The 24,071-nt window shown below is 37.3% G+C and overlaps 3 protein-coding genes across 9 annotated transcripts; 1 reads left to right on the top strand and 2 right to left on the bottom strand.

Annotated features, from left to right (window-relative positions):
• Nucleotides 1-33: 33 nt before the first annotated feature.
• LOC110850965 (serine protease nudel) lies at nt 34-7,175 on the top strand. The gene is made up of 34 exons (XM_035852789.1): nt 34-345; nt 410-466; nt 527-607; nt 689-715; nt 785-805; nt 900-980; nt 1,047-1,117; nt 1,197-1,345; nt 1,429-1,688; nt 1,776-1,828; nt 1,889-1,969; nt 2,050-2,216; nt 2,303-2,445; nt 2,515-2,561; nt 2,635-2,661; nt 2,729-2,783; nt 2,862-2,877; nt 2,950-3,002; nt 3,091-3,124; nt 3,209-3,249; nt 3,315-3,594; nt 3,656-3,720; nt 3,799-3,883; nt 3,960-4,090; nt 4,164-4,178; nt 4,268-4,451; nt 4,526-4,834; nt 4,931-5,113; nt 5,190-5,337; nt 5,415-5,676; nt 5,750-5,910; nt 5,980-6,109; nt 6,207-6,282; nt 6,353-7,175. Exons 1-34 carry the CDS (start codon nt 150-152, stop codon nt 6,837-6,839), a joined length of 4,176 nt encoding a protein of 1,391 aa, XP_035708682.1. The 5' UTR covers nt 34-149; the 3' UTR covers nt 6,840-7,175.
• Nucleotides 7,176-7,567: 392 nt separating this feature from the next.
• LOC110851177 (succinate--CoA ligase [GDP-forming] subunit beta, mitochondrial) lies at nt 7,568-10,477 on the bottom strand. 7 transcript variants are annotated; one of them, XM_035852791.1, is made up of 14 exons: nt 9,980-10,154; nt 9,822-9,918; nt 9,718-9,752; nt 9,539-9,639; nt 9,395-9,464; nt 9,284-9,313; nt 9,068-9,220; nt 8,815-8,995; nt 8,607-8,753; nt 8,402-8,510; nt 8,189-8,323; nt 7,980-8,108; nt 7,732-7,887; nt 7,568-7,633 (listed from the first exon to the last, which is right to left on the bottom strand). In XM_035852791.1, the coding sequence occupies exons 2-13, from the start codon at nt 9,885-9,887 to the stop codon at nt 7,778-7,780; spliced, it is 1,266 nt and encodes a 421-aa protein (XP_035708684.1). In that variant the 5' UTR covers nt 9,888-9,918; nt 9,980-10,154; the 3' UTR covers nt 7,568-7,633; nt 7,732-7,777. The 7 variants fall into 7 exon arrangements, with proteins under 7 accessions (XP_035708684.1, XP_021954533.1, XP_021954532.1 ...); XM_022098841.2 differs by having other exon boundaries at nt 7,568-7,887; nt 9,980-10,041; nt 10,125-10,142; XM_022098840.2 differs by lacking the exon at nt 9,980-10,154 and adding an exon at nt 10,272-10,477 and having other exon boundaries at nt 7,568-7,887.
• A 967-nt stretch (nt 10,478-11,444) lies between these two features.
• Nucleotides 11,445-13,727, bottom strand: LOC110850984 (ankyrin repeat domain-containing protein 50). Its single transcript, XM_022098600.2, has 6 exons — nt 13,506-13,727; nt 12,675-13,438; nt 12,454-12,585; nt 12,288-12,374; nt 12,015-12,154; nt 11,445-11,925 (listed from the first exon to the last, which is right to left on the bottom strand). Exons 2-6 carry the CDS (start codon nt 13,348-13,350, stop codon nt 11,842-11,844), a joined length of 1,119 nt encoding a protein of 372 aa, XP_021954292.1. The 5' UTR covers nt 13,351-13,438; nt 13,506-13,727; the 3' UTR covers nt 11,445-11,841.
• Nucleotides 13,728-24,071: the final 10,344 nt, after the last annotated feature.

The following is a 24,071-nucleotide window of genomic DNA, read 5'->3' on the forward strand; positions in this document are numbered from 1 at the left end:
GTCCTTCTGTATTATTTCATAAACATTGGGTTCTCATAATGAAATATGCTCTTCTGCAATTTATCTTATAACGTGGCATTGTAACTGTGAAGTCTTATCGCTAACATATACATCGTAAAGAAAATCCGACTTCCTGTCGATGTATTAACATGGCAAGAAATTCAGGTCTGCTAATAAAGTTAATTTTCTTATTAAAATTCAGTTTTATCTTTTGTGAAAGTGGGCACCCGAAAAGTTTGGCTAGCAGTTTGCTAGAAGCATCAAAGTCTATAAATTTGGATGCTCAAGAGGATTATCAATTGAACAGAACTGCGCGTCATTTTTCTGCTCATCGTCATCAATCTGGTAAGGTCGATAACGGTAACTCGATTTTGATTATAATTTAGTGCCTTACTTTAATTTTAAACAGATTGTGGATTTCGCTGTACGGATGGGGCCTGTGTGAAAAGCCATCACAAATGCGATGGTAAAATAAAGGGTAATTTGTATTTATTGTCTGCATATAAACTTTTGCTCTTGTTCAAAGGCACCGTTCATTGTGGGGACGCCTCAGATGAGACTGATTGTACGTGCTTGGATAGAGTTGGATCCAAGAAAATCTGCGATGGTATGCTGTCCATAAGAAATTGTTTAACAGATTTGCAAAAGCACAAATTCATAAAGTTGGAATGTAATATGATCTTTCTAGGCCTTGAAGATTGTCCCAACGGAGAAGGTAAATTTTGTTTTTGATTATGTTAAATTGAAATATATATAATTTTGCCTAACCTCTTTACTCGTTTAGATGAACTAGGGTGTGGCTTAGGTAAATTTTGCAACTCATTTACACAAATAGCTTGATTTAACTCATCGTAATATCGTAATTATCTAATTATCGTAATTAACTCATCGTAATTAAGGTTGCAAAGAGGATGAAATGAGTTGCTCCACCGGCAGAACTCTTGCTTCCCATTGCATAAAAATTTCACAAAGATGTGACGGTAAATTATTAATTGAAATGTGTCAATACTTCGTCACTGTTTTAAACGGTGGCATATTTTTTCCAGGAATTATTGATTGTTTTCCAACTCACAGTGATGAGAAAGAATGTTTCCGAGTTTCTACCTTAGACCCCAAGGTATTGATGCTATACTTCGTTCAAGTTTGGAATTTTATATGCAAAATCTTATATTAATTTTGTTCTCCATGTGATTAAGACACGAGGCGTTGTTAGCTCTGGAATTCTTCAAAAGCGGATAGGAAATGATTGGCATACAGTTTGCAAGTCTTCTGGTTCCGTTGAACACCAATTGGTTAAAAAATATGCGAAAAAGACATGTGACATTATCGTAGGGAACGTGAATGAGTAAGTGACGCATTTTAGTACAATACGATTATTGCTGACTTAACACGCTAGAGATTTTTATTAAACTGGGTCTGAAATTTCAGAGACCCAAAAATAAAGACAATAAATGCACATGACTTTGAAGGCGTGGAGCGACTTACATACATTCTCAAACTTGAAGACAAGGAATCGAAATTTAATTCTACGACATCGTGTAATTCAGGAAAACTGTACCATATCAGTTGCCCAGAACCTGCGTGTGGTTGGCCAGTGACGAAATTTGACAAGCACTTCGTTCCGACGATAAACGACATTCTGCACACCAGTTTTACCTTCGGTTCTGACCATTCCGTGCATCGAAGAGGTAAATAAAAAGAACAGGATGAGATGGTCATTCATGATTTTAATATACTTGTCAGTGTCTGTCATTTAGTGGTATCGTTTACAATAGAATACAACGTGCATGGACTAACGGCCAAAATTGTTGGAGGACATGACAGCCAGGTATCACATTCAGGTAAAAGTATTTGTTGCTAATTGCTAAATATTATAATTCTTTTGCAGTTTGGAGACTGGCCATTCATTGTGGGAATTTATCGAAACGGGACTTTTCATTGTGGAGGCAGTATACTTAACAAAGAATGGGTAACAATTTAATGCCGATTTGCTATGCATCATCAAGAATTCAAGAGATCAATTTAATTGAATCATAATTTGTTGATCAGCTCCTTACGGCGGCCCATTGTACTCATGGATTTGAAAAGTACGTATTTGAAGCACAAGTTGGAATGCTTCGGAGACACTCATTTTCACCCAAGGAACAGACTCGTTTCATTTCCGAAATTCATGTTCACGAACGTTACGACTCGAAGATTTTCATGAATGACATTGCGTGCGTACTCATTCATAAGATAACTCCTGCATTTTAGTAACTTATTAATTTGCAAATTTATTAATGCAAAATTTTTGAAATCGCAGACTTATGAAGGTTGATGTCCCATTCTTTTTTTCCAAGTGGGTGACCACGGCCTGCCTGTCGACTGATGTGAGTCAAGATCCATTGGCAGGTCACGAGTGTACAGTGATCGGTTGGGGAGACTTGTCAGAGGATGGAACTGGTCGTAAGTTTTGTGGACTTGTTCATTAAATTCCGTAACTAATTATTGTGATAATTTTCTAATTGTTCTCAGCTGACCATTTGCAAGAGGTCAAGCTTCCAGTGTTGCCAAAATGCTTGGTAATAATAGCTAAACTTGTGCCATTGAGAAGCAAATTATTGTTTAAATATTGTTTCACACAATTTCTTGTAGGAAACATTTACCAAAGATAATCTACAGGTAAAAATTTCTAACAAATGTTATCTGTTCATGTCGATTAATCAATGCCGTTCGTGTACGACTGCAGATTTGTGCAGGCGTGTTAGAAGGAGGAAAAGATGCTTGTCAAGGCGACTCTGGTGGTGAGTAAATCTATTTAAGCTGTAATTAATGGATTTCATTCTAGTCTAGTAAATTAAGTTAAGTTTTCTTTATTTTAGGACCACTGATTTGCACGTAACTTGGCACACCCTATGTTTTGTATATGGTCAAACGGTGAATAAGGTGTGAATTATTTTATAATTTCAGCAATGACGAAGGGCGTCTAATCGTCAGCGGACTTGTCAGTTTTGGACGAGGATGTAAGCTATTGTATTATTGGTGTCATATAACTGAAAATTAAAAACAAGGTTTTAAGCATGTAACTCATAAAATAGTTATAAATTTCAGGTGCCCGACCTGATCAAGCCGGCGTTTACACACGGTAGTCCACAAACAATTTGATTAAATCATGTGCAAGTCATATATGCCATGTTTTTCAACTTCTGTATTAATTACCCATTTTCAGAGTCAGTGCTTACACGACTTGGATAGAAAATGTTATTGCTGGTAAATAGACCGTAATCTGAATCTGTGTATGCCTACAATTTAACAATGCATGGTCTGTCTCACAGGAAATTCGAAGCTAACAAAGCTGCCTAAGGAATGCAATGCAAAATGTGACCGGGATGGGGGAGAATGTCTATTTCCAAAATATATGTGCGATGGACACGTCAACTGCCTTGCTGCTGAAGACGAAATGAATTGTCAGTTCCGAAGTCGAGCATCCTCCACTGACGACGCTGATGAAGAAGCTTACGACGATATCAAACGGACTGCTCATGCTACCGAAGAACACACGCACGAATATGGATCCGCCAAATTATGTGGCCCCACAGAATTTCAGTGCAAAACGTAATAATTTATTAATTACAAATGCCCAACAAATTGGAAATTAATAAGTGAAAATGAATAGGACACAAAGCTGTATTCCGCTGGAATTGAAGTGCGATGGGAACTTTGACTGCATGGATAACACTGGTGAGAAATGGCGATTAGTTCTATTTAATAACTTATTAATTAGGATATTAGAATTCAAAGTTGTATGTTATATTTCAGATGAGAAACATTGTGACTGCGGAAGCATTTTGCAAAATTCTCATCCTCACCTAGTTTGTGATGGATTGCATCATTGTGCAGATGGGTTAGTTCATTTAATTTATAATTAGATCTTATTTGAAATACAAGGTTTGGGCGCTTCACTTTTAACCAAAAATTAGTTCGGATGAAGTGGACTGTTCGAGCAGAGCTTGCAATGGGACCAGTGGAAAAATCAAGTGTCCTTTATCTGATTTATGTATCAGTGTCTCGAAATGGTGCGATGCATCCGTTGATTGTCCATTTGGAGAAGGTAGTTCTCCTATGCCCATGAAATTATTCAATATAGAGTTTTTTTTATTATTGCAAAAATTATATTATTTTAGATGAGATTGACTGCGGTAAGCCATTTCAGCCCTACTGACCTCTTACATATTGGCATCACAGATTTATTGCATACTAAAATGTATGTATACATTTTCATGCAAAGTTCGACTAATGAAATCACGAGGGAAACTGCCTGACCATGAAGGATTTCTGGAAGACAAGGTTTCTAGGGGGTTACAATTTGGATATGTTGTTACTCGCCAGTCGGGAACAAAGTGGGGAATTGCGTGTAAGGAGGACCTGGGTAATTCAATTGGAGAAAGTGTCTGTCCCACTTTAGGACTTATGTAAATTAATTACCAATTATTTTTATAAATATTTGTGGAATGCTTGTTGCAGTACTTATTGTTATTTTTGATAGTCCGTCTGATCCAGTTTTAACTCGAAATGCCCGATCTATGGCTGATGAGTCGAATGCCGTAGCGAGAAAGAAACGAGGGACTTCTGATGCGAAATGTCAACAGGGGAAAGCAATTTGTGGAGAGGAAAGGACGTGCGGAATGAGGAAGTTGTACTTGAAGGCGAACACTAATTTTCCGAAGGCTGATCAGACCGGGGCTTATCCTTGGGTGGCCATGGTCATGTTGGAGGGCAACCCCATCTGTCCTGGAACACTTGTGAACAAACAATGGCTTTTGGCTTCGTCAAAATGCATTGACGATAATGTTCGGTACTAATACGCCACTGTAGAATAATCTGCGATTATGCGTGTGAAATATGTATATGGTTCGTTATGCATTGGATTAATTTTTTATTTACGTTCTAGATCAACGTCGACGGAATATCTTTCAGCTACGACAGGTTTCTTGAAGACCAGCAGCGTTGTTACCAGCACGATGGAACAGGTGAAACGTATCAATTCCGTGATCAGGCTGTCGACTGGCCTTTCTCTCCTTCGATTGGAAAATGCATTCACCACTGACCATTTTACGACACAAATATGCTCCACGTATAAATTTTACGAATTAAACTGCTTAAATTCTCAAATATTTTAAACAATTAACTAATAATAAGTACATTTCCAGTGCCAGTTTAAAAGAAGATGGAAAAACCCCATCTTGTGTACGCGTGAAATTAATAAACGGGACATTGCATGATCGCAGTGTAACGTACGATCCTGCTTGTGAAGCGTCTGATCACCACTGTCTTAGATTTACTGGCGACAAGTGCAAGGTTTTTGCTCTAAATAATGGCGACAGCAATTAAATATTCCAATTTATATGGAACTTACTTTAGAATTTTTATTGCAGCGTTCCACGGAGTATTTTGTTTATTGCACGGTAAACCAGTCCTCGTGGTTTTTGCTTGGATATGCCACTGCTGAAAATGTTGCCAAATGCACCAAAGACGGAAAGTTGAAACTGGAGAATCCATTTTACGGAACTGAAGCATCGGAAACAATGCAGCTTCTTAGTCGACCTGTTTCGTCGGTGATAAAATCTCCAGGCTGCACAGGAACTCGTTGTCCAGTCGGAAACTGTGTGGGGAATAAATTTGTGTGCGACGGAATTGGTGAGTTTGTCATGTCAAACAAATTTTTGTGTTTTGCTATTTTTACCTGAAAAACTGCTCTATTGTATCAAAGCCCACTGTCCGGATGGTTTGGATGAGCGCAGGTGTCAACGCCATTATCAAACGCTGTTACGATCGCATGATGTCGAAAATGAAGACGATTATGCAAGTTATGCAAATGCAACTTGTCCATTGGGTCATTTTAAGTGCAAAATGACAGGGAATTGTGTCCCTGTAAGTTTTAAACAAATCTCAAATTAAATTAAATTGATGTGTCGCTAATATTAAATGAATTACAATCAGATTTCGGCCTTCTGCGATGGAGCGTATGATTGTGGGTATGACGATTTTTCGGACGAACCTGAAGAGCACTTATGCACTTGTAAGCACTATTTGGAACTGGCTGCTCCAGGAACGCTATGCAATCCAAATGGTAAGTTTAGTTGCATTCATTTGCAAATTGTCTTACGACGTCGTCAACTTATTTTGTTATTTAATTGTGATTTTATGCTGATTTTAAATTTATTTAGGAGAATCGACATGTCCCGATCGAAGTGATCAGCTTGGGTGTCCGTGTCAGCCTGACTCATTCGTGTGTAACTCAAGGTTCGAGACTAGGCGTTTTAATTTCCGCGAAACTACAGATGGTTATTGTTTGTGTTGTTTCTTCTAATAGATCTTCGTTCCCAACGGAATGCATCCATAAAAATTTGGTGTGTGACACGATCAAAGACTGTTCCAACGGCTTGGACGAGGCGTTCTGCACAGCAGTTTCCACTTCTCTAGAGCATCTCTCTATGGACAGGAGTAAAAAAAGACTGGAGGGGTACGTACTGGTACGGGTGAAAGGATCTTGGCATCCATACTGCACTGATTTGTGGTCAATGGAGATGGGAGAAAAAATATGCAAATTTCTGGGCTACCCGGTTCTTCTGAGCTTAGAGAATTATGAAATAGATGAATTGAAGCAAGGAAGACCAATCTTTGAAGGAGAATATGAGTCAATTGAGGACAACAGCTATGAAAAGCCAAGACTGTGGTTTCTGAGGAATTCTCCCAGATTTGACACTGGACCAATCCAAGATGTCGTCGATGCCAAAATATATAATTCAGACGACTATAATTGTAATGTGGGGTATATTAAGTGTTCACGACGTAGTTAAAAAAATTGGCCTGCGTAAAAATTATGTGAAGGATATTTTAGACTGGTTACTTAATTGTTTATTTTATTATTTTACTGTTTTTAGACATAACCTAATCAATAATAATAATATGGTGGTGGTCGTCGGGGAAAGTAGTAATTACAATCGCAAAACTGGTTGCATCCTGGAAAATTGGCTGAACCACTGTATCCACCATTTAGACACTTGTTTCTGCAGAATGTTTCGCATACTTGAGGACTCAGAACATCTATTTGTACCAATAGTTTAAGTAGTTTTATATGCAGTTTAGCTGTATACTTTTACTATAATTGATAATAAATCTTAAAGTAACAAATACCTCCAGGAATTGGTCTGGAAAATAAATTTCCCAGAAAGAATGCATGAGATATTTGCAATACTGACAAAATTAACAATATCTTGAGCAGGGAAGAACCCATTATTGCAGCGGTTTTGAGTGAGCACTTACTTAGCACTAATTGACTTGAATCTCTCTTCCTGAAGTTTTATATCGCATCTTAATGAATAAATAAGTTGTAGTATTGGGAAAATATTATTAATATTATTTGAGCACACGTTCGTCAGAACGTGCCAACTTGACTTTTCAAGGTTAAATTGCACATTCTGCAGATAGAAAATACTATAAAAATGTAAAGCATATATAAACCAGATTAAACAAGTGAGACAACAATTGATCGCAGACTTGCAAAATAAACAAGTCGGATGAGAAATCATTGTATGATAATATACATAATTTATTCCTCTGTCATGTCATGTACACTTGGAATTTTGAGTTGCTGGAATTGAGTAAATTAAAATTTATCTTTTCAACAAATTCATTAAAGGAAGAGTGGAACTCATCTGAAAAATAAACTAAGTTCTAATCTGAATTTACTCTAGGCAAGGGTCCCCTTGGGAGATGGCTACGCGACGAATCAACATCATGATAGACATGCAACTGCTTTCTTTGCTGCATCATCCAGATTTTCTGCTGACGTTATTTTGAGACCAGAATCTTTCAAAATCTGTTTCGCATTGTCCACGTTAGTCCCTGAATGATGATATTGTTTGATGTTATAAATTGTTGCCAGAATCGAGATTGACTTGATTGTGAATTCAAATTGCAAATACATATGTAAATACCTTCCAAACGAACTATAAGAGGCACTGTTAATCCCACATTTTTAACGGCTGCAACAACCCCTTTAGCCACGATAGCACAGTTTACAATTCCACCAAAGACATTGACTAAAATAGCCTTGACGCTGGGATCTACGTTAAATTAAATTATAATTGATGAAAACAGCCGTTTACGTTAAAGCGAATAAAGCAAATAATTTTTCACTGCATACCAGATGATATGATTCGGAAAGCTTCAGTGACAGCAGTTTCGGAAACACCACCCCCAACGTCTAAAAAGTTAGCTGGTTGACCCCCATAAAGCTTGATAATGTCCATAGTTGCCATTGCCAGTCCAGCACCATTAACTGAGTTCAATGAAATAAACTCACATTTACATCAGAACTTGAAATAATATTTGTCCGTATAAAATTGTTCAGTCATACCTAAGCATCCAATATTTCCTTCCATTTGAATATAATTAAGATTAAACTTGGCCGCTTCTACTTCTCTTGGATCATCTTCTGCAGTTGATGCTTCATCAAATGTCTGTTTCTATTATTTTAATTCATTAATTAATGAATAATACAATGTTAGTGGAAGATAAGTACATAACTACTAACTACTACATTTAATTGTCTTGCACCATACCTGTCTAAAACTAGCATTATCATCAATAAGGACTTTCGCATCCACGGCAATCACTCCTCTATTAGTTTTAGCAAGAGGGTTAATTTCTAGCTGAGTTACGTCGTATTTAGTGAATACATTGTACAACTTTACGATTTCCGATGCGGCCTAAGTACACAAAAAACCATTGAGAATTGGAATCCACATTCATATGAAAATATAACGTGACCTGATCAACAGTAGAGGCATCAAATTCCAAAAATTGTGCAATTTCTTTTGCAGTAGAGGAGGAGATACCTTTCATAACATCAATTGGGACTGTTTTTACTTTTTCTGGAGTGTTTTTAGCAACTTCTTCAATGTCCATTCCTCCAGCAGGAGAAGCAATACAAACTGGACCATTTTGACTCCTGTTTTATGCATTCACGTATATTAAGATTACCAAATTTTCTATCAGATATTTTGATATTGTCCAAATCAACCTGTCCAGAATGAAACAAAGATATTTCTCCTCAAAAATGTCGACTGATTCCGCTATCATGACGTGATTAACTGGAACACCACCTGGAGGAGTCTGTTTCGTGATCAATTTATTCCCCAACATGGCCTTAGCGATGTCAGCAATCTTGCTCTTACTAAAAATGAACGAAATTTTGTTAGGAATTACCCGTGATGTACATGTAAATTTAATATCTCACTCTTTAAGAATGTGAACGCCACTTTTGAACCTGTAGAGAAAAAATACCAATTTAATTTACATGGAATCATCAAATCATAAAAAATGACTACTACAAGTAACAAAAACTAACCCAGTATCGAAATGACCTTTTCCTCTTCCACCAGCATGGACTTGTGCTTTAACAACATATTCTTCAACCTCTGTAAAATTTAAATGAAAACTAATAATAATATCAGTTAACAAGTAAATCAAGCTAAAATTGAATAATTCGTACTGAATCCATCCACCTTCTTGGCGACTTGAGCCTTATCGCTCACCACAACAAATTTCTGAACGGCTACACCAGCACCAGCTAAAATTTCTTTGCTTTGGTATCTAGACAAATTATGGAAAATTAAATTAAATAAGTTTTGTGCTTAAAAAGTGCTCCCTTTTCAAGCAAAGTATCCTTACTCTAATAAATTGAGATTCCTCTTTGGCGTGGAATCCTTAAAAATAAAGAAACGACAGATACTGACTGAGTACATTAAAAAAAGAATGCAATTTGATTAGCTTACCAAATTAGCTCCGCGATTTCTTAGTAGCCGGGTGACCCCACGACAAACATTACGACTGCCAATCATTTTGATTTTGTTCTAACTTGTTCTGGTACACCTATTAGGAACAAGAAATAATTTAAAATAAATTTCGAAACTAGGATATGCCGCACCCTTACTAAATAAACTTGGTATATTGTAAAAACCAGCTGGTGGTTAATTGCTGCAAGTTAACTTTCACCTGGTAAACCGGCAAAAATTTCAATTGTATTCTCTGAATTAGTACAATTAAGGACAAACCGTCAGTAAGCGCAATACACTCACCACTACCAAATTCAATACATATAATTTGAGAAATAGTTTAAGCAGAAAACCTCTCACGTGCCAATAACTGCTTTTGGTTTTAAACACATTTACCCTGGCTGACTTGTAACTTGTAAAGTATTGACGTGCATATTAAGATTATCTTACACGGGTGGGATTATTGGTCGCTGAGTATCGGGTCTGTACGTGGTGGAATATTAATTATGCTTTGCTTTACTTATGTCAGTCACTCATTCCTGGCCGAACATTAACCATTATTCAACTTAACTTGCTTCCCATTTAAAGTTAGTATAATATGCAACATACACACCTCGATGTTTGTGTTTTTGTAACGTGGAGCATGTGGAGTGAACTGAACAAGCCGGCAACAAGAAAACCTTTTGTCTCGTCCCGTTTCCCGTTCACAATAGTTCACTCACATTACAAAATGAGAATGATTAGAGTTGAAGAAATGTCCTAGGATTAGTAATAATAATCAATTAATAATGTAAAAGAAATGTAAAATGTGAAATGTAAAAGAAAGTTATAAATTTATGATTTCAAATCACAAGTAACTATTGTTATTTTGTTATTTTCGCGATTAAACAGTTAATTTGAGTATTAGTAAGCTCAAGATTAATTTTAGTAATTCCAATTTAAACATTAAAAACACGGAAATATATATACTATAAAGTGAACAATAGTATCAACTATGGGGCTGATGAAATATTACTAAATCCAGTCGGTAAAAATGACGTCCCATTGTTTCCCGTAAATAATGGTTTCCAGGTGGCATTCCCCAAATGAATGGTCACATTGCTTCCAGCTCTGACATTGATAACATTCTCCACTATAAAGAACAAGACAAGCTAAAATTACTAATCAGTTTGTACTTAGACATCAAAAATTGTACTAAAGGAACTTACAGATCGGGAAAATGCTGGTCGAATTGATCCAACCAGTGACATTATTATTCTGTCTAGGGAAGTAGGTCCGCAGGGTCTTGGCCAAAATGCGTGTATCGACGAAAAAGTAGATAATAATTAGCGTTGAAACAATTAACAGGAGAACGAACAACTTTTTCTTCGCACAGAAAGATCTCACGTGTTTTTGACACTTGATCAAAATTAGGATCAGAGTCATTGTAACAATCATGGTTCAAGACTAACTTTGGGGAATTTTGGGGACGATAAAGAAATTTGTAATCAATTTAAGCAGTGCTAGATTAAAGTAAAAGTAAAAATAAAAGGATGTTAAAAATATTAAATTTTGACATCCAGTTGCAGTTCTGAAAACTCTCCCGCTACGCGATTTTTTTAACAGGACTGGGGATTATGCAAATTGAGATTTAATCGTCACTTGACTTTATTAGTCATTAAGAAAAAAAGATAATCATTAGTTGGTACAAAAGGATAAGCAATTTCTCTGTATTTAATTTATCGTCGGCATTATTGGCAAATACAACATAATATTCCAAACGGTAATAATGTGCAGATTGGAGTAAATTTAATAACTAACCAATAAATCGATCGTAAATTAATTAATTACAATTTCAAACTATAACGACTAACAAGCAGTAAGGAAAAAAGGTCTTGGCGCTACGAGGAACTACAAATTACGAGATCTAGCCATGAAGGTACAAAAACAGAGACATGCTTTTAAAGAAAATATGTTAGCTTAGGTTATCGATTGCTTTGTTTTCTGTCAATTTTCGTCAATCCAAAATCCAATAGTAAATTCAGTCAGTAGGTTGAGTCCACTGATGTCTACCAAGTAAGGCAAGCATCTGACTGTCCTTATTCTCTTTTGCAAAAAAAATAGCCTGGAAAGATTTTGAATATCGTCGGCTAATAAGAGTTTGACTTAAAAATGTATGAAAGCATCATTTTAGTTATGATTTTAAATACTTACACCGTGTCCTTCGCTATTCTTATGTTCAATATCCGCTCCTTTATCCAACAGATATTCAACTATTTTGATGTGCGACCGTTGAACGGCATATAGCAAAGCGGTCATACCACTAGCCTGGACAACATCTATTTTCCCACCAGCTAAAAATAAGATTTTAATGACAGATTTTAATTGGGAATAGAGGAATAATTCATTTCTATTATGTATATTTCAATTTGAGTTATACATAATATAAATTGGTTTGAATTATTAAAACCAAAAACATGCACTTACCAGCGACAATAGCTTTAACGCATCTAACCAGATTTTCTGTCTCATTTCCGGAATAACAACATCCGGCCATAACAGCTGTAAATCGATCTGTTAAACATAAATGCAAATGAACAATAATTCATGTCTCCTCTTAGAAAATTATAATTTTCTGATGTATTCCCCATACCGAGTTTGCGCTTGTAATTGGGCTTAGCTCCCAATTCAAGCAGAATTTTGACAACTTCGTACTGTCCAGCATAGCACGCATGTTGCAGTCCATTTAAACAACATATAAGTTCGTCATTTACGTTTATGTATTCTGAAAATGAGAGAAGCCATAATATTTAAAATATTGCATGTTCTTGTCGTCCGAATTACTTGGACGAATACAAAATTAGTTAGACTCACCTTTATAAATCATATAAACCACTATTTCCACCTTCCCGAATAAACAAGCATCAACAAAACTGAGCAGTCTCGTATATCGACGTGACGAAAGTTTCCAATTTCTGTTTTTAATTGTTGTGATCATTGTTTCCATTTCCAACCCACGATACATCTTGGGTGAAGATAAAGGTGGATATAGAAAGGCTCCTTCCTGGTATATGCTCGAGTAATTAGCAAACGCCACTTTTGATCGCACGTTCTTCGAGCAAGATCCAACAGACCCATCGACCAGGTCCACGCTTTCGATTTTTCTACACGCGCTTTGCATAACCGTTCGACCTTTATCAACGTTCTCGTCCCTCGTACCGCTGGTTACCTGAATTGCTACAGTTGATACCTCACCCTTGGTACTTTGCTTGGGCGTCCCATTTCTGAGTCCAATCGTCATATTTCTGAGCTCAGTCGTCTCATTGAGGTCGTCCGTTACTCCATCTCGGTTTTTACTGTTCGCCAAATTTTTCGCTTCCGGCTCCTGGACAGAATCTGTTTTCGGATTAAAAGGATTTACCGAATTTGTAGAAGAACTGGATAACACTGCCTCCACTATCTTGTCCATCTCGTCGTCCGTATCCCAATCCGATTCGGAATTGATATCCTCAAGCGAAGAGGAAAACTCTTTCAAATTTCCTGAATTCATAATTATAGTCTTGCTATGAATATTTAGCTTCTGTTCTTTTTCTTCTCCTTCAATAGTGCAACCACTCCGTTCGCCTAAGTCAAGTCACCTGCTCATCATCAAGTAATGCAAATTAGTACTTATCTCAATCTGAATGAAATGACATGAATACCTACCACGGTTAAAAGCAAAGTCAATTTAATAAGTCAAATACGTCTCTCTTATGATAATTTCTAATTGATTAAATTAAAATACTGTGTTTAGTAAGGAAAAAGAGATCGACAAAACACCTAATGATAAACAAGATAAAGAAAATTGAAATAATTATTCTTTGACCAGTCAGTAAAAAAGGTTGTTCTGAACAGAGGAGCAAGCCAACTAAAATCCAAGACAATGGCAACGAGAGGCGGGCGCGGGTGAGAAATCGGTTATGGGGAAGAGGAGCCAGAGAGGGATTTTTCTCTCTATGAAAAACCCAAGCCCGAAACCATACCTCATGAAAATCAAAATTGAACGTTTTTGAGATAGAAGGTACAAAAAATTGGTGTCACTTTTGAAAAATTAGCAATAAGTTTCCGGTTGCATGAATGAATAGGCATTACATGGAGCTGCATAAAGTTGTAGCATAATTTCATGAACATCACTTTTAAAGTAAGTATCCATCTCTAAGTGATATGTATATGCATTCGTTAATTAACTAAACCATAATCTCATTTCCCAATGTTATTTATCATGTGTAGGGAAATAATTTAAAATGTACCAGACTGGATATTAGTGAATTAGTGAATGAAATGTCATTCGAGAATACATAATGCATTTTATTTATACTGCTACTTTCCCATAATTAAATACTTTTGTGGTTCATTTAGCCAGAGATTGTGTTACATTTTACATTACCTTATCTCAAATATAGCCTTTTGATGGAGAAAAGGATGTATGAGTTGTAATATGCTGCAATGTATATATTAATTAACAGTAAATTGCATGAAAACATTTTCCAAAAAACCTAACTGTTTAATAAACCTGCACCTCTCACCACTAATTCGTCTGGTTGGGACTCATTTAATTTTGATACGCCAGACGATAAGATTTTATCATTCCGTGCTATATCACATTTCACCCTCCTTCACTGTGATTCAATCACAAAGAAATCATTTTCAGAAAAACATTTGCTAATTGTGTTTATTTTAGTTGGTGAATCACAAGACTTCACCTTTGTTTTTTGGGGGTTTCATATTTATTATACTATCGAGACTGTATCGACAAGGATGTGGCAGCATGTAATATATTGAAATAATATCTTTATCATTGAACCCGAATTTTTTAACGTAATGTACACAGATCAAGTTATTTTCTTCACAATATCCATGGCATGTCTTGTCTTGCTGAAATACCCTGGAATCGATTCAAGTTCATGTTCACCTCCGAGAAGGCGATGTTAATGCAATTCAATTGAACACAAAAAACAAACCCGTTTGACTTGTTCTTCATCTCGAGTGCTTGTAAATTTAAATACGAAATGTATTTCATGAAATCTCCGAGTTTGAAATCCCAACTGACTTCTTTGAGCTGTTTGGTGGGATTCCATTCCAACGTTGGACAGGATGTCTGACTGTTTTCGAATTTTTGACTCAACAGTTGCAATAATATATAGAACGTGCGGACAAAATTGTTTAAGCAGATGGCAAGAATGACATGTAGAGAAATTAGGCATGATTTTTTTCAGAAAGGTATCCTGCAATTTTTTACATTATCATGAAACTACAACCTTCCTGATAACTTCCTGTTTTTTCTCTTACAAACTATTTCAACAAAGTACAACGAGGAAAAAATACGAATTTAAATTAACATCATTTGTTTCCATTTTATACAAATTTTTGTTGACATTACTGTATCACTAAATTTCATATATATTTTCGTGTGAAAAATGATATTCGTCACTTGCCTATCTTTAAGTATATTACGAAAAGCGAAAAGTATTAGCGAAAAGTATTGCATGGATAGTGACATGACAAAAAAGAGTGAACAGAGATCAACATGTGCATGTGCTGCATATTATTATTATTATTATAATCCACGGACGAAGTACATATGCATGACCATTGACCATATATTCGTATTGCACAGATCATTACACTGTGATTGTGATTTGTGATGATACATCAAAGTGATGACCCCTAAAAGAGAAGAAACTGCTCCAAACTGGCGAGGCAGTCCAAATTTTTTTGTAAATCGCTATACATAACGTTCAGGTGGAGCGATTTTAGTTTACGATGTAATCTAACAGGTTTTTTGTTTGCAGTGCCGAATCCTCAAAGATCAGCAATCGCGTTATGTCACATGCTACGTCGAGAAGGTGTAACAATTTTCTGGGAAATGTTACTATGTACATTTCATGTTACATCTAACCTATCCTTATTCTGAGGCTCATTCAATATACTAATTTGTGACGGTATATGCCAAGTTTTAAATTTTTAATGCACACTTTAGACATTTTTGCCCCGTCAGCCTTCAAATAATATTTTACATGGGTTCTGAGGAATAAACCATGTACGTTTGTTTAATTAAAGAATTTGCAAATCGTGTGAGTCTGCATCCATCCACACCTGCAGATTGGACGAAACATATCAAATGGACGACGGACGAACTTTTATAACCAAACTTGGCTTTGGTTAAGAATACTTACTTTTCTGATGAGCAAATAACACTGACTTTCATTAACCCTTTAATCATTTTGTCCTCAGGGGTGTTTATCTTGCCTTACATGAGATGAGGCGATTCTGATGCGACGACTTCAAAATAGTGTTAAGTTAACCAGTTAACCAGAAATGGACAATTGTGCATCACTGCTTCACCAAACTCACTCATGTTTATAATCTTGAGCACACTACGATCTGATGTGCATTTGTATTTAGTTTTGGTCCGGAGATATTACTAAAACCATAAATTGTACGTATGAGCATAAGGTTTAGTTCAATTCAAAAACCTCCATATCCAGATTTTATGTGAGGGACGTAAATTTCATATTCTTGTATTGGGACACTTTTTGGTTATGTATGCAAGATATAAATTTGAGTTAAATTTCCAAATCTTGAGTAAAGTCGTCTCAAAGTACTATGTAAACTGCAAGTTGCAATCTTCCCAGAAAAACTTCAGCTCTGGATGAATCCAGACATATGTATGTAAGAGGGACATTATTGTTTCATGTATGTACCTCGTCGTTGCATGTGCAGTGTGGTCTCCTTGAAATCTTCTGGGAAGCAGTATGTACAACAAACTACTTGAAATAACGGACATATAAAAATGATTAACGAAATGAATACTCTAATAATAACTTTATGCTTGGTTTAGCTGGTCTGACTGAGGATCGCGTTGGGATAAAAAACGAAATGGTGAGAAATACGCAGATGCGAGTGAGAATGTTGATGAAAGTAGCATGAATCACTAGGAAGTCCAATGACCAAAGGTTTTTTATTGCTGCTACCACCAGCCACAACTTGACTAAACTGACCATTATGTGTTTGCATCTTCTCCGTTCCACGGATGAATGGCATCATGGTTGTATACATACGTACATAGATATGTACATACGTAAGCAGATCTTATGGTACATATGTATGTACAGCCTGAGAAGAGAATGCGATTTTTGTGTTGAATATCGCGTCAGATTATCAATCAACTGAGGAAAGCTATTTCTGTACTTTGCTTTAGAAAATGGCTATTGATAATTGATTGGATGGAGTAACTGCACTCCGAGCTCATGAAACATTTATGTGGCCATGATCCTTATACAATAAATTTGAATGTGCTTTTCACATACCAATTGAGAAACTGTTGGCTGGATTAATGAATTAACCCTTGTTGATTCATTTGCACTTGTACTGATTCCTCAATGTATAGAACAATCTCGGTCTCAAATGTCACAATGTAAGGATTACTATTACTCATCCGATATGGCACGATGATTCATTCCGATTCGCGCTACGTTTCTTATTTAATATGTGTTTGATAAGGTACTAATCACTATAATTCAACTAATTAAGAAAATATGGATCTGTTTAGCAATTGGAAGTATTTTGATACAAGGAAACAATAAATCTTTTATATTGTATTTATATAATATATGTAACTTTAATAGAGTGCGACATTTTTTTGATTATACTCAAGCTTTCAAGGCTTCCATCAGGAATTCTAAAAAACCTTTCTGTACACAGAAAACAAATGGCATATTTCTCAAATTTTTGCATCTTGTATTAATGATAATAAAAAATGTAGAAAATTCGCAAATGTTCTATGGAGCACCATTACTGGAAGATATCATAGATAATAGATATATATGTGCAGTAATTTTTAGGATATGTATATGTACGTAAATGCGATAATCGTCTACACATGAAATTTTCACAGCACATCTGTATTTATTAACGCATAAAAGCTCCAAACAAATAAATAGTATACAAATTTCAATAATCTGGAATCTTTTAAAACGATAATCAAGAAACTATAAGACACGATGGTTTAGTGAGAAGCACATGTATAATGCGAATAATGGGTATACTTATGCATACGTAGTTATTACTCGGTTAACGTACATATAAGTGTTTGTTCATTGTTTTAATGAATTGCTAAGCCTAATATTCCAACTACCTATGTACTGGAAACATACGTAAATAATTAGCTTAATTATAATTTTTCGTGGGTTTTTCGAATTCGTATACTTCACATTTTCTGAATAAAGGGACCATATAACATTTATGAATTTTAAATAAGGATATGAAACGACTCTTCATAAGCATTAGCATTAGCAGCTTAGGTTAACAATGCTATAATCTAATAATACAATTAATAACAAAAAACGCACATATCCACATCGACAACACTATTGAAGTTAATGACACCTTTTCTTTGTGACTTGCATTCCAGAGTGGATTTACTTAATTTGGGTCTTCCGAATGTTTGGCATTAGCATTGTCCTAAAATAACTCGGTACAAAAATATTTGTACGCCATTGTCTGAGCTTGAACTCTTCTGCCTGCATACCCTGTTTGTGGTGTGGCTATTGTGGTTAAATGGCTAATGAACTTTACAGGGACCTGAAGAAAGAAAGGATTGGGACCTTACGAGTCAATCGGTTTAATCTGGTTTCACAAATTAACTTTCTGCTGCAAAGTATCCTTAATAACCGATGGTTTAAAAAAGGAGGGATCAACGGTAATCCTGCCATGTATGAGACCCATAATTTAAACTCCTTATGTTTGTAGTTTCGTTTTTTCGGAAGAAATTAAATCTGTAGAACTTCGATATCTTGAGACTATCTATGAAGCCATATGTATGTACGTGCTTACTAATTGCATAATCTGAAATACCCAATAGCGATTTATTTATCGTGTTATCAAGCATGTATATAAATGATGCAAATATTGTAGAAACCAAATCAATCTGAAATGAGCAAATCTATGTGTACAATGTACATACAAGTTATGTTAGACGCTAGAAATTTTACTTATGAGCTGTAATTGAATACAAGACTACCAGTATAACTGGCAGGTAATTATGCAAAAAATTAGCTCCGAAAACATCGTACATTGTAAATTCATAGATACACGTGTGTCCCGAAAAATCCAATCTTGTTTGAGAAAGCCAATATGAATTGGAATACTTGAGTAAGGCTGAAAATTAGTACGACCATGTTGAGAATGAAATATAGTTGCGAATAACCTGTTGGAGAAGTATTTCTGCTGTTCTCTCTCCCTCTAAATTAATCAAGTATAATTTATATAAACTTTCTGCAGATTGTCTCAAGTTTCTGCAATAATTCCTGCCTCGTGTGAAGGGTTTATTTACAACTTTCACCATGGAATGCGTTTCATAGTGTTGGGGAAGATTTCTCTCTTGATCAATCGTAGGATGCCACTACGTACTACGACTAATAGTAGTTTGAAAAGGGGGAATACTAAGTTATGCACGGATGGTGGTGGTGCTCTATTAGTTTTCACAGTTACACCTTCCCCCTCTCCTTTTGAAAGTCGGTTTCTGTAAGGGAAACAGTCGTAGCATTAGTTCGTAGTAGTAGTGAAACATGGGTGAAAGCAGATCAATCGGATATTATGATGGATCGTTCATATACGATATACACACAAGTACACACACGCACATTCGTCACCCTGCCCGTACTCACAAGAGGCAGTCATCGTCGTAGTAGGAAAAGTGGGGGGAGTAAGAGTGCATGGAAACTTTGGCAGAAATATTCCGAACTTCCGAGATCCGACTGGGGACGATTGCTGCTGACCCGGGTTGGTTCGACCCATCTCATCATCTCAGAAAATAGGAATCATCCAGTCTCACTCCCCCACCGAGCTAACAAGTGCCAGGCTGCAAAAATATATATTCGGCCTGATAAAATCCAGCCCCAAATTCCTCAACAGACCTCCTCATTCATGAAAAAATATACCGTGTACATTACAAATGGAAACATTCCAAAGCATAAAGTAGGAACTCATCCCAGATTCGTAGTATCAAAAGTACCAACGACCATAAAGATATACATATACTTATATCTATACATATGTAGTTCATAATATATGGGTATGTGAGTCCACCATGTAAGACAATACCCATTGCTGGAGAAAAGCTTTATTTGGATGTCTACCGTTTCTAAATTAAATTAGACATCTTGCAGTATAGGCAATTCGTTACGTTCAAAATGCTTGCCTACACCCCTTCACTTATGTGCGAGTGAGTCGAAGAGATTGACTTTCTCCACCGCTTCCTCTTTCACTCGTTCCTCTCTCTCGGCCCTTGGTGCAAATTGAGCAGCCCATGCATGCACGTAGCTGGATGCGAATACTTATAAATATTATTTCATCCACAGAGCTCACACGAATTATGGAAATTTTAGAGATAATCCGACAGAGGAACATGCATAAGAGCGTGATGAGCGGAGGAGAGGAGGATTCAAGTTCCTGGAACAGAGAGGATGGACGTTTGGTCGGATGTTCATTTCATTTCCTAACTCTTCTGAGTGGTGGATATAATAATGCAAATTCAACAGATTGAGGGAAAGGAAGGTATGTATACATAGTCGTAGGTAATATTTACTGCCCTATCCCATATTCATTGGTTTAGGACACTATAGGGCATGCTAATGCTAATGGTTAGTGCTAATGGATACAATTACCTGATGACTCTTAATTAAATTTTCTCTTGTTTAACGGCCGAAAGCTTGCACTCGAAGCTTGCACGTTCTTTTCTACTCCAAGTGAAAGAATCAATCACAGCTCCACTTTCTCTCTCTCTCTCATGAATAGAATTCCATTGGCATGTGGAACACAAGAGCAATTCGGATTTTTAACAAATCCTCAAGGTATTCGGATAGGTTGGATTTTCTCCGCTTGTGTGCGAAAATGTGTATCTTTGTCTTTATTTTATAGCACTAAGTGAGCGTCCTTATTGTTTATTTAGGCACATACATAAGTATACGAGCTGAGGAAATTAGGAGTTGGTGCTAATAGCATAATCCAACTTTAATGCAGGGGGAATTGCAACCCTCTATTAAGGTTATTGCAAATGCTGCTGTACTAATCGTCACTAAGGTCAAGGTCGTACTATCAATTCTGCAACGGCACCTGTTTCTTTGGGCAATTAGTGGACCACTAATATGGTCGATTTGCAATTGTGGATGGATCCGTAATCCTAAAGACGTATAGAAGAGTGAGCTATGTGGAGTCAAAGGTGGTGTTGACTTGGTGGGTGCCAAGTGGAAAAGTGTAGTATGGAACCTCCCCTGAGATCCTTTAATGGAGAGAAAGCTTTTGTTTCTCATTTGGGAAAATTGCTTTCTCATGACCTTCGACCCGTGAAGGGTGAGCAGGAAGCATCCATCGGAGTCGACTTTCCCTCCCTTTCTCCATCCGTGGTTTGGTGGGGTCTCTTTGGGGAATAAATATCACGGGTCGGGTAGACAAGAAGCCTATGTGTAAGCAGGAGGAGAGTTATATCATATACAAAAGTCCTCTCTCACAGTCAACCCACTTCCATCCCATCTCATCCGACTACGTCAAACAAAACTTTGTGCACTTGTGATGAAGAAGATGATGAGGCTGCCCCTGTTTCAAAATCACCATAAACATTTACGCCTAGCGACTCGAATTTTCATTATTTTGGGTGGAGCCCTATCCCGGTCGGGAAAATCGATCATAATTTAATTTTATACAAAAATGACTTGTATAAATAATGCAAACTCTGTAATTGTCATCCAAGTTACGAAAGGAGAGAGAAACCACAGCAGGATGTCGTCAACACCAACCAACTTACACACTTGGCATACCAAAAATATATACATAATATTTATATATTTACGTATACTTTCAGCCGAAAAGTGGCGAAACAACTTACTTTTTACATGAAAAGCAAGGTTGACAGTGTGGAGCGAGATGAAGGAAAATATTATTGTGAGAAAATAAACATAAAAAGTTGAAGGACGCAGGAGGAGAAGAAAAGAATCCTTATAAGTCGTTCGTTTGAGGCATCCAGTCCAGATTCGAAGGACCTTCTTCTTCATGGCATCTTACTTCCCACCAAGCACTCCGGCCTCCCTCGCAGCTATATCCTCCTTCGGAACAAAAGTGCTTCACAAATCACATGATTATATTTCCCCCTTCTAATCCCAGGTGGAGACGAGTGTGTCACAAATTATGGTGGATATCGACCCCACCAAATATGTATGACCTGCATAAATAGACATATACTTTCTCGGAGGCACCACCCAGCCAGCCATTCGAAAATTGGATATACCATTTTTCCTCCTCCCGTCCACATTGTTTTTCTTCATCCCTGAGAAAAAATTTTCCATGTACGTAAGATGGAAAAACACCTTCATAATCATATCCCTTATTCTCCCAGCACTTGTACTGCTTACTGGACGACTAACCAGCCACTCCACCCAGAGACTCGGCCAAGTGTCTGTCTTCTGAGAAGAAGAAGAAGGACCTCGTATATTGTGAGTGGTGGTGGTGCTGGACCAGGTATGTAACTCGAAACATGCCGTCGTCGTCGGATTCATGGAGGAGGTTCTCTCTTTTGGCTATAAGGCCGGATCGAGTCAAGTGCTTCTTTCTTCTTTCTTGGCGAGAGGAGAAGAAGTTCCTTGGTCGTTTTAAATGGGAGATAGGAGGGCCGACTTCATGAATATCATAATAATATAATATCATGGCCTCCCTATGATGGCATACATACATACTTTTTCATATCCCAAACCCATCCAAGTCTTGTGAAGGTGCTGGTTGGTTTAGAGCTGAGTAGAGACAAGGACTCATTTTGGGCTCCCCTGCTCCCAATTTCACTCCGCTATGCTCGCCCGTAGTCCTGGCCCTTTCCTCTTTCAAACCTTTCAAACTTGAGCCCCAAAGGATTTCGTGTGGAACTGGAGCATTCACTGCAAATGTTTTTCCTACCAAGGTTTGTTTATGAGGCCACAATTCCTCCGTCTGGTCCGCACATCTTGACGGAATCAATTTCTCTCGACCAGGTAGCGCAATTTCCCCCCTCAACCGAAATCATTAAAAAAACCTGAACTCTCAGAGTTATGCTTCGTAATGACGACGAGGGGAATTTTCCAGGCTTACATCATCACTTTTACTTATTCGTACCGAGGAGAAGCTCATGGTGGATGAAAGACTCATACTCATTGAATTCATAATGAGATTCATTCCAAATTCGAACCGGAGATAGATGCACCCCTCCAGCAGCAGCAGCAGCAGCAGCGACGGCGGAGGATCCCAGTATCCCCACAAAACATAATACTACTGGCTGAAGCATAATATGAGAAGAAGAAGAGCATCCAACTGAGGACTTGGTTTTGCTATCCTCTCCAAATAATGGAATGGCCCGAAATAAAATAAGGAGAGTCGTATTTTACTCCAGTGACACAAGTAAAAGTTGGTGTGTGTGGTATGGTAAAATTGGGAAGGGTAACTTGGGACTTGGGTGTCTAACCAGCAAGCAAGTCGAGATGAGACTCTCTCTCTTTCCTACGACGCCATACTCTCTCTCATCGCCATTGAATCATCTACTTTTACAGCAGGAGCAGCTCTCTCTCTTGTTTACTTTACTTTGTCAAGAAACTTTCCAATTCCACCCAATTCGCATTATGCTCCTAGGATGAGAACCATGCACGTCGTATCTGCGGCTGCTGGGGGAAAGTCTTCTCTCCTCCGTGCGCTGCCATTATTTACCAAAAAGTCTGTCCACTACTCCGACCACTGGCCCACTCAGTCCTCAGTCTCACCATATTTTCCAGGTGTGCCTCCCGCCCAGGTATTTAATCAAGTTGCGAACCCGAAACTTTTCATTAAGAGAAAGACCTCGGTTGTGGGAGCAGAGTATTTAAATGTGGGCGAAAATGTAGGAATGTGTGATTATCGGGAGTAGTCTGGTGCTGATAATCAGAAATGTTGATGACTTGGTGTGTTTCTTCCTCCCCGTGAGGATGGTTTTTGAGTGGAGACGAGATCTGTAAGGTAGAAACCACGACGGGGCAATAACTTGACTCACATGAGACGAATCAAGGATGGAGCAGGAGCAGCCTGACTTGGGCAGCTTGAGAAAGACGACTTTGAGAATAGGAGAAGTAGAAGAATAAGTGTCCAAGAAGCTATTTAGCTGGCTGGTGATGTGAGTGAGGTACAAGCAGGAAAATACTAATCGGAACCAAGTACAAAGAGGTATCGTCGTGGTATTTATCG

Source organism: Folsomia candida, unplaced genomic scaffold (assembly GCF_002217175.1).
Source record: "Folsomia candida strain VU population unplaced genomic scaffold, ASM221717v1 Fcan01_Sc006, whole genome shotgun sequence".
Taxonomy (NCBI): domain Eukaryota; kingdom Metazoa; phylum Arthropoda; class Collembola; order Entomobryomorpha; family Isotomidae; genus Folsomia; species Folsomia candida.